Source organism: Vipera ursinii (assembly GCF_947247035.1).
Source record: "Vipera ursinii genome assembly, chromosome: 5".
NCBI classification, from domain to species: Eukaryota; Metazoa; Chordata; class Lepidosauria; order Squamata; family Viperidae; genus Vipera; species Vipera ursinii.
This window is the reverse complement of record NC_139518.1, coordinates 80904805-80917068: the sequence shown is the minus strand read 5'-3', so window position 1 is coordinate 80917068 and position 12264 is coordinate 80904805. Positions and strand designations below refer to the sequence as shown.

The 12264-nt window shown below is 43.3% G+C and overlaps 1 protein-coding gene across 1 annotated transcript in view; it reads left to right on the top strand.

The window, feature by feature from the left end:
- Window positions 1-12264, top strand: part of CDH23 (cadherin related 23) — a 375051-nt gene that overhangs the window by 347610 nt on the left and 15177 nt on the right. The window contains exons 47-51 of the mRNA XM_083364767.1: window positions 4037-4231; window positions 4961-5071; window positions 7402-7531; window positions 8955-9218; window positions 9485-9646. Coding sequence (XP_083220893.1) covers window positions 4037-4231; window positions 4961-5071; window positions 7402-7531; window positions 8955-9218; window positions 9485-9646 — 862 coding nt within the window. The remainder of the gene's footprint in view (window positions 1-4036; window positions 4232-4960; window positions 5072-7401; window positions 7532-8954; window positions 9219-9484; window positions 9647-12264) is intronic.

Below are 12264 nucleotides of genomic sequence, written 5' to 3'. Positions count from 1 at the left end.
AAAGAGAAAATGTAATTAAATTTAGTGTTCATGAACACCATTCAATATACCTCTTTATAAAGTCTCCATCCTTGCAAACAGCCTGTTTCCACCATACTCTGATGATTCTCTAATTTTCTGTCTTCTAGAAGTAAACTTGAAGCCTGTCTCTAGTCCAGGGGTCTTCAAACTTGGCCCTTTTATGACTTGTGGACTTCAATTCCCAGAATTCCTCAGCCAGACACGCTGGTTGAGGAATTCTGGGAGCTGAAGTCCACAAGTCATAAAAGGGCCAAGTTTGAAGTCCCTGCCTCTAGTCTTTCCTTTCACTCAATGGACTTGCTCTTTCTTAGTGTATTTGTTTTGCATTGATCTTCATTCTCTCTTTTGATTAAACCACCACAAAGTACTTCTATTGTGCTGGTCCCTTACTTTTGTACAAAATACACATTCCTTCAACTCCCATTCATTCTTGACCCTCCTTTTATTATCCATATTTTTAAATGCACCCTTGCATTTTACATTTCTCTTGACATGGCCAGCTCTTATTTCTGTATATCAAAGTGGGTAGAAGCATGTTGTTACGCATGATTTTTTTTGACACTCCATACAAGAGACTGCGTATTAAGCGTTATCTTTCTGCCAATACATGTACATCTTCCAATGCCTCCATTCATTTCTTTCTTTTGTACAAAGTACCGGTTAGCCAGGAGCTATTTCACTCTATTTTGGCAGTCACACACAACTATCTTGATCGTTTGTGTATTTCTTTTCCAATCTGTTTAACATTAGTTGAAAATCAACTGCAGCATGTCTTCATGTGAAAGTACACACTCTTTTATATCCCCACCTCTAAACTTCACCAGAAAGAAATTCTTTTTACATTTATTCCAAAATATATTGGACACTCAAGGGAATATCACATAGCCCCTACTCCTTGCTGAGTGAATGAACCATTCACTAAGCATTTCACTTATAAAGCTTTACTTCCACCAGACATTACTCTTTGGCACTAAGCAATTAACCTTCAATTTCATATTCATGTAAAACATTGCATAACTGACACCATTCGCCTTATGGATATGATTCCTTTAAATCAATAAATGTACAATAACTTTTCTTTTTCACGCTCAAATAATTCTCAATGCTCTACGGAAGAACAAAAGTCTATTTTGCACACTGTTGAGTGATATAAAGTCATTCTGTACATTCCAGCTACTGTTCACTGTCATCTCTTGAATTTTTTCATTTAGAATTCCGCTAAACACCTTTCCAGACACACCTCACAAACTCATCTTCTTGCATGAAGGTTGGTTCGTGGAACTGGACTTATTTTTCTTGTTAGTGTGAGATGTTTCACTAGTCATCCAAGCAGCTTCATCGGTCAGAGCAAGTTAGTTAAACGTCTGCCTGTATATAAGGGAACAGCTAGTTGTCTGCCAGCCATGTCAAATTCCATGCACATATCAGACAAGTTATACAGTCATTCCCTGCATAAACTCTACCCACATTTTAATAGTTCCCCTGTTCCATCATGTTCATCTGCATTTTTACCCTGGTTCTTCTTTTTTATTATTTGTCTAGCTAGCTAGCTAGCTCTCATATTTTATCACAATTGATTCTCAACAGCTTCCAAGTTATGAGCAATTAATTGAAACATATGTAATACAGTTCAGCTTAAAAAATTAAATCAGCATCATAAAATCGTAGCCCAATAATTCAACCTCTACTTCTTCACAGAGGCAGAAATAACAAAACATGGAAAAGTAGAAGATGGGAATGCTCTCTGAAAGAATTTCAATTTCTGATATACCTTGGGAAACCTTTCCAAAACATTGGCATCCTTCTGGCAACTAGCCTTTTCTCTACATTGACAATTTGCAATTTATCCTCATTTTTGCAAATGTTCATATTTGCACTTTTTCCCCTCATCCACAGCCTAATTCTTTTTCATACTTATTATCAGGGTAGCTCCACATATTTCTGTATATTATAATTATTTTCACTATGTCCCAACCAACTTCCATGTTATCTTTCCTTGTGTCCATTTTCTATTTCCATTTCCAAAACCATCTATTTTCTAAATAGACTCGTATTTCTCTTTTTCCAGTCTCTCTTCTTTCATTCTAACTTCTTTCTTGCTATACCCTAAATTCCATTCTTTTTTTATTAAAGAGTTTTACAAAAAAAAGATTTTACAATACATATCCCCAAAACCCATCCACCCCAAACCACCCCCCTTCCCCCCACTTCCCAGGGTTATAGATATAATAATCATATTCTAACTAAAAAATCTGTAATATAAAATTAACCAAATTCATAGTGTGCTTTAACTCCCCTTTAACATAAATACATACAAAGTACTAACACTAAAATTAATAACAATATCCCTCTAAAATCTACTCATAAGCTAAATGGAACTTTTTAGTCCCATATTTATTCTGAATATAATCTATCTATCTCCTCCAAACTGAAATATATCTTTCTTGTGAATGATCCTTCAAATAAGCAGAAATCTTAGACATTTCTGCAAGATTCGATACTTTAAACACCCATTCTTCTATAGTAGGCAAACTATCCTTCTTCCAGTATTGTCCCACCAGTACCTAAATTCCATTCTTGACATCACCAACAGGAAGTCTGGATAGCATTCAGAATCTCTCATCAGCCTTGCAGCCTTCACTAATTCTCTCAGTCTTTCAACATAATCCAATTAGCCATGCTTCTTGGTTTATTCTTTTTTTCCATGTGTATACATGAATTGCTTTATGCTTACTAACAAGCAGGCCTTTTTCTACCCACCAGTTACAATTCCCATTCCTCTCAAGAATGGTATATTTAAATACTTGAGTAATTTTTCAGCACTCTCTCTTCTTGTTCCCACCTATCCCTACATGTGACCCATTGGTACAATTTCCCACCCCCATTACATTCATTCAATATGTTGCCCAGATTTTCCCAAAACTGTTGCTTTGTACTTTCATTATCACCCATTCAGTAGAGTGTGTCATGCCCCAGTCACTAAATCAGTGGATTCCTACTTTCGTAGGCACCCACCCCAACCAAGAGGACACCAATTCTATATTCTAGCCTTTATATTCACAATTAAATCCATATCTTAACTTTCCAGTTTCTAGTTTCTCAACTCCACAAGAATAGATCTTATTCAGATCAGTTCAGCCTTCCCATCCATTCTCTTAGTTTCACAATAACTACCAGTCAGTTCTGGCACACTTGGGCTGGTACAACACAAGTACAACCAACACCCAATTGCCTAGTTTTAGCCCATGCCTGTTCTCACCGTCTAGAAGGTACATGGTGTGTACTGACACATTCAAGATACTCAGACGGCTCTGAGTTCCAAAACAGAATAGCTGCTCTATCCAGAGAAATACAATACGTAGTGTTCAATTTTAGCTAATGTTGCACCTCAACTTGTACTAGAATTGGTTAACACATTACTTTCAGTTATTAATCTCTTCACTTGTAGGAACATATATATTTATGCAGCAGTATGATTAGTGAGTTTTGAGCTGATGGAGTTTCCATTGTGGCAAGTTCTCAGAATCATCAGAAGGCCAAATATGTGAGCCTGCATTCCAATTAACCTGAAACCCAGCTTGTAAATAGACTATAAATATTGTCTACTTGGTGGGATGCAGGCAACAATGTGTTGGCTTTCAAGGTAGCCTCTCAATGAATGATTCTGAAATTTAGAACTTAGCACTGGTCTTTGGTGGCATTGGCTGGTCTACTGGCCAAAACTGACTGGTGTCATGTGTTTTTTTTTTACACAAGCAGAGAATCCATGGGTACAATTAAGGCGAGTAACTTATTCTACTATTTCTGTGTCTTATTCAGAAGGATTGTGGGAAAATCTTGATTGATTAAAGCCATGATCTATGTGGTGATGACATTTGGAAGTTTGTAACTTGGAATTCTCAGATCTGCATGCAGTGGTTGTTCATTAGGAGATGTGATTTTCCCATGTTCCCCTGAAGTGGCCTATATTTTAAACAGCTTTTTCTGTATACATGATCCTTGTATCCATAAACAGGAAATCCCCTTACGATCCAATGTGTATGAGGTATATGCTACTGACAAGGATGAGGGCCTCAATGGAGCTGTGCAGTACACCCTTCTCAAAACAGGTGCTGGAAATAAGGATTGGGAATATTTTACCATTGACGCAAACAGTGGGCTCATTCAGACAGCAATGAGACTGGACCGGGAGAAGCAAGCCATGTACAGTGTAAGTCACAAAGCAGAAATATTGTGACTTTCATAAGAATATGCTACATCAAGGGTCCCAACTCCCAGTCCGTGGACCGGTACTGGGCCACGGCATGCCAGCAATTGGGCTGCACAAACAAGCAACGCCCCATCCGTGGGATGCATGCCGCACACAAAACCACGCCCCCTCCGGTGGAAAAACTTCTCTCCATTTAATCGGTCCCTGGTGCCCCCAAAGGTTGGGGACCTCTGTGCTACATGATGATTTGTCCTTACCCAGGCAGGTGTAGAATGCTTTGTCCCACATTGCTCAGAAGTTTCTCAAAACTGAATAGTTAAATCAGCCCACCACATTCATGAATTAGCAAGTCAGATGTAGCCACAGATGAGACATTTCAGAGGACCAAGAAATTAATGAGTTCCCTTTCTTTTCAAGCACTGCACAAGAGTTGAACATGTGGGTTGAAAGAATGAAGTCAGCACCTTCCTACTCAATTTTTCCCCCCTGACCTACGAGAGAATCTCAACAGAACAGTTTTATTTTCTCTGCTCTGTTACTACTTTTCACCACTCAGTTCCTTTCTTGAAAAGTTAAGCAATCATTTTTCTTAGGCAATGGAGACATTCTTTAAGGTTGCAGACCCCTGGTGTAGCCAATAAAGGAATTCAATTGCCTGGGTTTGGAGCCTCTGCCTTTGCCACTGACAAGCCCCTTGTATGACTAGCCTTTCGTATGTTCTTCCCATAGTTAATCATCGTGGCGTGCGATCAAGGTCAACCAGCGTATGAGACCATGCAACCTCTCCAGGTAGCACTGGATGATATTGACGACAATGAACCTGTCTTCCTGAAGCCACCTGTAAGCAGGTCTATCTCTTCCCTTCTGGACTTCCCTGGAGCTGGGGCAGATTAGGATCCAAAGCAGAGCAAGTTCCAACATTTTTAAAAGAGTAGCTGGCCTGTTTCCTCCAAGATGCCCAAGGATTAACATTTACTTGGTCACTTATCTTTAGAAACAGATTCATTTGGAGAAAATGTTTACTGACTTCATTAATTGTAAAGGAAGTTTGTTGTCACTTTATGACTATTTCCAAGTCCTTAAACTAAAGCAGAAAAATAAAAATAAAATCTATTTTTCAGCATAGTAAGAGGAAGATTGTTTATATAAAAATAGTAGTATAAAACAAAGCCTTATTACTGTTCTGACCAATATATCACTAAATTTTATTCTATACTACACACCCAGAGTCGTCTTGAACTCTCAGTTGGGCAGCAAATGAATTTGATAAGGAAATGAATAAATGTTTTCACCTGGACTGCAGGTGAAACTAAAAACCTGCTAAGAATGGATTCCACAGATCCATGTGTACATAACTATGTACAAATGATGTTTCATAAAGGCCAAAAGAAATTAAACTTTTGTAAACTTCACTTACAAATGTTGCCAGTAACCATTGATATTGGTTCTACTGAATGTATTTTTATTGGTCAATGACCAAAATAGAGTTTTTCTCTGGTCTCAGAAAGATAACTAAAAAAGTAAGAGAAGAGACCTAGAGTGGTGCAGCAGTTTAGGTTTAGGATTTAAAGGTTAAAACTAGAGAGATTTGGGTTCTAAATGACCTCAGCCCTGGAATCTGCTCTGGGCCTGTCACTCTTTCTTAGCCCTCCAATCTCAAGGGTTGTTTTATGGTGGAAAATTGAAAGCAGAAACAGTATAGCTCCTTGAGCTCCTGTACATAAAGGCAGAACAACTTAAGAACAACTAATTATAATAGCAGGATCCCAAGAGAATGAAGATAAGACTTATGCTTCCTCTCCCAGCAATCTTATATATTTATGTCACGCCCTATGTAACTATGGAGCAGTGCGGTAGCTCAGCGGTTAAGACACTGAACATGTTTTATATTACGGAGTGGAAAAAGTGGATTGATTACATCCAGAACAAATATGGGACCAAAAAGTTTCATTTAGCATTTGAATAAGTTTTGATATGATAATAGTATTGCTTGTAGTCATTTTATATGAGCTAGAGTGCGATAGACTTAATAGTTTATTGTTGTTAGCATATGGTTGTTTATGATTGTTTTTACTTTTATACCTTGTATTTAGCTCTGGGAAGTCGGGGATGGGGAGGGGGGAAGGGGAGGGGGGAGGGTTAGGAAGGGCTGGGTAGGGGGTGGGGGGAGGGGTTGTTAAAGATAAAATGTATTGAAAAACTTTTCAATAAAAAAAAAGACACTGAACATGTTGGCTGGAAAGCCAGTAGCCCAGGTTTGAGACCTGGGCACCTTGCATCCAGGCAAGCTCCCATTCTCGCCTCAGCTCCTGCCAACCTAGCAGTTTGAAAGCATGCAAATGTGAGTAGATGAATAGGTACCACTTTGGCGGGAAGGTAACAGCACTTGACCTTATAGAAATGTGTTTAGACTGCGCTAAGTCAATGGCCTTGAAACGGAGATAAGCACCACCCCTATAATCAGCTACGACTAGCAAAGTAAAATACTTTTTTTAAACCTATATACCTATACCAGCTGTTCTGTACCAGCCTGCTACCAGCCCTGCAGAAAAGGCAACCCCTTTACAAACGGCAAGAGGCTGGAATTACGTCTGCCAAATTTATTACTACAAAAAACAAACAAGACACGAACCAAGATACCGGAGCTTTGAAACACTATCTGAGCGGTTGCTTTCAGCAAACCAGCCCTCCCCACACATTCCCTTTATAAAGAGTTCAGGGCATGGCCTCTCTCTGCCTCCTTCCGAGAAGCCCCATTGCCTTCCTCTGTTTACTCCTAATTGACTGCCTCCTGCGTCGGGCGTCCTTGAACAGGGCCAGCTGTGGGTCATCTTCATCCACGCTGTCAGGCTCACACAGCTGGGTCTCCGTGGTGACCAAGTGGGAGGGGCCTGCCTGAGGGCTATCATCAGCAAGATCTTCAACCCCCTCAGCAAGGTCTTCAACACCCCCCTCCTCCTCTGAGTCGTCCGACCCAACTGCCGAACCCACAGGCTGACCCTGAATCACAACACCAGCTCACAAAGTAACTTCATTGAAATTTATATTGCTTATGACTAGGGAGGGATTGTTTATTCTCATGAACATAATTCATATAACGTGCATAATGCATAACGTGATTTTTAAAAAGCTGTTGCCTTGTATCCCCCCCCTTTTTTTTACTCCTGCAGAAAGGGAGTCCCGTTTACCAGGTTCTTTCTGTACCTGAACACTCACGCCCGGGCACTGTGGTAGGGAATGTCACGGGCGCAGTGGATGCTGATGAGGGTGCCAATGCTATTGTGTATTACTTCGTTGCAGGTAGATTTCAGCTCTTCTCATCATCCTTCTTTGGATAGTTTTAACACTACATTCCCTGTTATCCTCATCACCTATAACCGTGGTGGCGAACCTATGGCACGCATGCCACAGGTGGCACGCAGAGCCCTCTCTGTGGTTACATGCGCTGTTGCCCCAGTCCTAGGCCTTCAGCTGGGTTTTATAAAACTTTTTCACTTCAGGCCTCCGCCGCCATGTGGGGAAAAAAAAGGTTCAACCAATCAATCAATTTCAACTTCTTGCGGGGAAAAAAAAGATCTCGCAAATTTGGAATTGAGTGTTTGAACTTTTTAGACCCACCCAGTCTGCCGTTACCATCGCAGCCACGCCCACCCAATTGGCCACACCCACCCAATGGGCCACACCCCCTGGCACCCGATGATACATAAGTGGGTTTGGGCTGCAGTTTGGGCACTCGGTCTGTAAAAGGTTCGCCATCACTGACCTATAATATGCATTTTGCCTTTTTAATGCGCTTTGTAAAAAATTACTGCTTAGGATAAAGAAGCAGTAGTGTTGAGATCCATCGGTCATTAACTGAGCAACGTACCTCTAGATGGCTTCTTAAGAAACGGAATTTACAAATGACTTGGTGTTTCACTTCCAAAAGTGAATCTAAACATTTCTCCTCAACAGCTGGTTAGCAGGGATAAATAAAGAAAGACACACTTGAACTCCTTTCCCTTTCCCCCTCCCCCTCCCTTTCACTTTCACTTTCCCTTCTTTCCCTTTCCCTTCTCAAATTAAAAAAACCCAACCCCACAACAACTCTGGGCAGAAATATTAAAAACCATTGAAAACTCTACAACCGAAAAAAATGACAGATCAAGGAGAGCAATAGAAACATAACCCTTAACCCCACCTATTCCCCAAAGGGTCCTGGCACCCTCCTTCATCCAGGACTTGGGAGAAGAGCTTGGTTAAATATATTTCTTGCTTAGATTTTTATTACAGTATAATTACCACCTCATAGGGGATGCGGTGGCTCAGAGGGTTAGGACGCTGAGCTTGTCGATCAGAAGGTCAGCAGTTTGGCGGGTCGAATCCCGAGTGCTGCGTAACAGAGTGAGCGCCTGTTACTCGTCCCAGCTTCTGCCAACCTAGCAGTTCGAAAGCACGTAAAAATGCAAGTAGAAAAATAGGGACCACTACGGTGGGAAGGTAACAACGTTCCGTGCACCTTTGGCGTCTAGTCATGCCGGCCACATGACCACGGAGACGTCCTCGGACAAACGCTGGCTCTTCAGCTTTGAAACGGTGATAAGCACCGGCCCCTAGAGTCGGAAACGACTAGCACGCATGTGCGGGGGAACCTTTACCTTTACCTTTTACCACCTCATAGTAAAACCCCATTTTGGAAAGCAACCAGTCTAAAGGAAACCTGACTAGTCTTCTCTTTCTTCAGCTGGGAACAGAGAGAACAATTTCCAACTCAGTCGGGAAGGGAAATTGCAGGTTCTTCGGGACTTGGACCGAGAGAAACAGGGTTTCTACTCCATCATTGTCAAAGCTTCCAGCAATCGAAACTGGAGCCCTCCTCAAGGTCGCCGAGCAGCTAGACTCCAGGCGATGGATCTCAGCACCGATAATACCCTGCAGGATGTCCGGATCTTTCTGTCTGACATTAACGATCAGCCTCCCCGGTTCACCAAATCAGAATACACAGCAGGTAGGGAGAAGTTCACTGTGGCCAGAAAATAGTCTCAAAGCTGACTCATTTTTCTGAATGACCTTGTGTGGGGAAGACATAAGGATGCTATCTCCTGTAACTGCAATGTTTCACTTCTATTGCAAAATAAAAGGCTAGCTTCAAGCCCCAATTTTATTTTATTTTTTAAAAAATTCTTTGGGTTTATTCCGAAGGCCCAGAGGTGAATGCACTATTTCCAAATGGGATTTGTTGGTCTTTGTCGTTTAATTTCCTTCTTCTGCTAGGGGTTGCAACGGATGCAAAAGTGGGTTCGGAGCTGATTAAACTTGTTGCACTGGACGCTGATATTGGAAACAACAGCCTAGTCTTGTACAGCATTCTGGGAATTCGCTACATCAAACAACACTCAAATGATTCTGACGAGGTGGCCAACATTTTCAGCATAGGTAAGGTTGGCAACAAGGTGCTCAGATATCAACTGAATAGTCTAGTTTACATTCCAGTTTGTTGCATGCATGAGACCTAGAATGCTAAATGGACGCAAGATCAAAGATCTACAATATTTTGAGGCTTTCTGTGACCCAGAGGTCCATTTCACAGTGATATTTCAGATGAAGAGTTAACAGTTGTTATATGGATAATGGCTTGCCTGAAAGGCATTATGGTCTAGGGCAGGGGTCGGCAACCTCGGCTCTTTTATGACTCGTGGACTTCAACTCCCAGAATTAAACCAAGTTTTCGAAGTTGCAAGGGTCCATCTGCTAAGATTTTACATGATCTGGCTAAATGTGTAGTGCAAACACAGCCTCCAATATTTGTCTCTGTTTCACAATTGTTTAAATAGATCTTGGTCAGACGAAAGATAAGGAAGTTGTGTTCAGTTCACTTCAGAATGAGGCAGCTAATTTCTTATTTTATTCATAATTATCAGCTCTCTTTGGATATCATTATTTTAAAATGCAACTGCTAGATTGTATACTTAATTTTTATCCCTTCTTTGAAAAGATATCCTGCTCTTAGAAAAGAATATCTAAAAGGTGGCTCATATTAGTGCTATAATGTGTTGATTCCAAATATGTTGGCAAATTCCGCTATGCCACCCCTCACCGCTGGGCTGCGGAACCGACCAGGTGGTTCCATCCCAGGCACCTAATGGATCTGGAACAGTTCCAGACGGCGCTTGGGTCTATACCTATCTCCCTCACTCACAGCCCAGCCGACGCCTTGGTGGATGCCTGGGAAAGGGCTGCCACCAAGGCGCTCGACCGTGTTGTACCCTTGCGACCCCTGACCTGGCGCAGATCCCGGTGGGCTCCATGGTTTTCTGTGGAGCTCTGGGAGATGAAGCGTAGGACACAGGGTCTAGAGAGCTGTTGGAGATCCAGCCAGTCTGAATCTGACCGATTGCGGTTAAGAAGTCTACGAGGTCTTATCTCTTGGCGATGATGACGGCAAAGTCTAACTACTTCGCTGCCCTCATCGCGTCCACAGATAATCGCCCGGCTGCCCTGTTTAGGGTGACTCGTTCCCTCCTTAATCAGGAGGTGAGGGAGGAGCCCTTGCAGGGGCGGGCCGAGGAGTTTAGCCATCATCTGACAGACAAAATCACTCAGATTCGGGCCGGTTTGGATTCTGACTGGGCAGAGACTGACGAGGTGGAATCGAGCGGTCTTGAGAATGTTATCTGGAGTGGATTCGATCCTGTGACCCCGGATGAGGGGGACAGGATCATGAGGAGACTGAGTTCCACCACGTGTTTATTGGACCCATGCCCCTCCTGGTTTGTGTATGCAGCTCGGGAGGAGACACGAGGCTGGTTCCAGGCAGTAATAACTGCTTCTTTGAGGGAGGGTACCTTCCCTGCCGCCTTGAAGGAGGTGGTGGTGAGGCCCCTCCTCAAGAAGCCTGCCCTGGATCCGGCTATTTTGAACAACTATCATCCGGTCTCCAACCTTCGCTTTCTTGCGAAGGTTGTTGAGAGCGTGGTGGCGCATCAGCTTCCTCTGTTCCTGGAGGAAACTGATTATCTTGACCCGTACCAATCGGGCTTTAGGCCCGGGTACAGCACGGAGACGGCATTGGTCGCACTGGTGAATGATCTCTGGCGGGCTAGGGACAGGGGTTGTTCCTCTGTCCTAGTCCTATTAGACCTCTCAGCGGCTTTTGATACTATCGACCATGGTATCCTACTGCAGCGTCTCAGGGGGTTGGGAGTGTGTGGGACTGTTTTACAGTGGTTCTCCTCCTACCTCCTGGGCTGCTCGCAGTCGGTGTTGACGGGAGGGCAGAGGTCCGCCCGAGGCCTCTCATTTGTGGAGTTCCTCAGGGGTTGGTCCTCTCTCCCCTCTTGTTCAACATCTATATGAAGCCGCTGGGTGAGCTCATTCGTGGTTTCAGGTTTTTTTTTTCAGCTTTTTCTTTCCACCCCGAATCAACCCAGTGATGCCCTCGACTTGATGTCCCATTGCCTGGAGGCGGTCCAGGTTTGGATGGGGAGAAACAGGCTTCAACTCAATCCCGCCAAGACTGAGTGGCTGTGCATACCGGCATCTCGGATTAACCAGTCTTTTTCATCGCTAACTATGGGGGGGTGAGTGTTACCCCCCGTTGATAGGGCCCACAACTTGGGTGTCCTCCTGGACTCACGGCTCAGTTTGGAAGATCATATAGGAGCCGTGGCCAGGGGGGCTTTTGCCCAGGTTCGCCTGGTGTGCCAGTTGCGGCCCTATCTGGACCGAGATGCCCTACGCACAGTCACTCATGCGCTCGTGACCTCCCAGATAGACTACTGCAATGCTCTCTACATGGGGCTGCCCTTGAGGACCACATGGAGGCTTCAGCTGGTGCAGAATGCAGCTGCGTGAGTTGTGATGGGAGTCTCCCGATACTCCCATGTAACACCTCTTCTCCGCGAGCTGCATTGGCTTCCAGTTGCCCTCCGTGTGAGATTCAAGGTGCTGGTGATGACCTATAAAGCCCTAAATGGAATGGGTCCGGATTATCTCAGGGAGCTCCTGCTGCCAGCATCAACTTCCCATTGTCCTGTGCGCTCCCACAGGGAGGG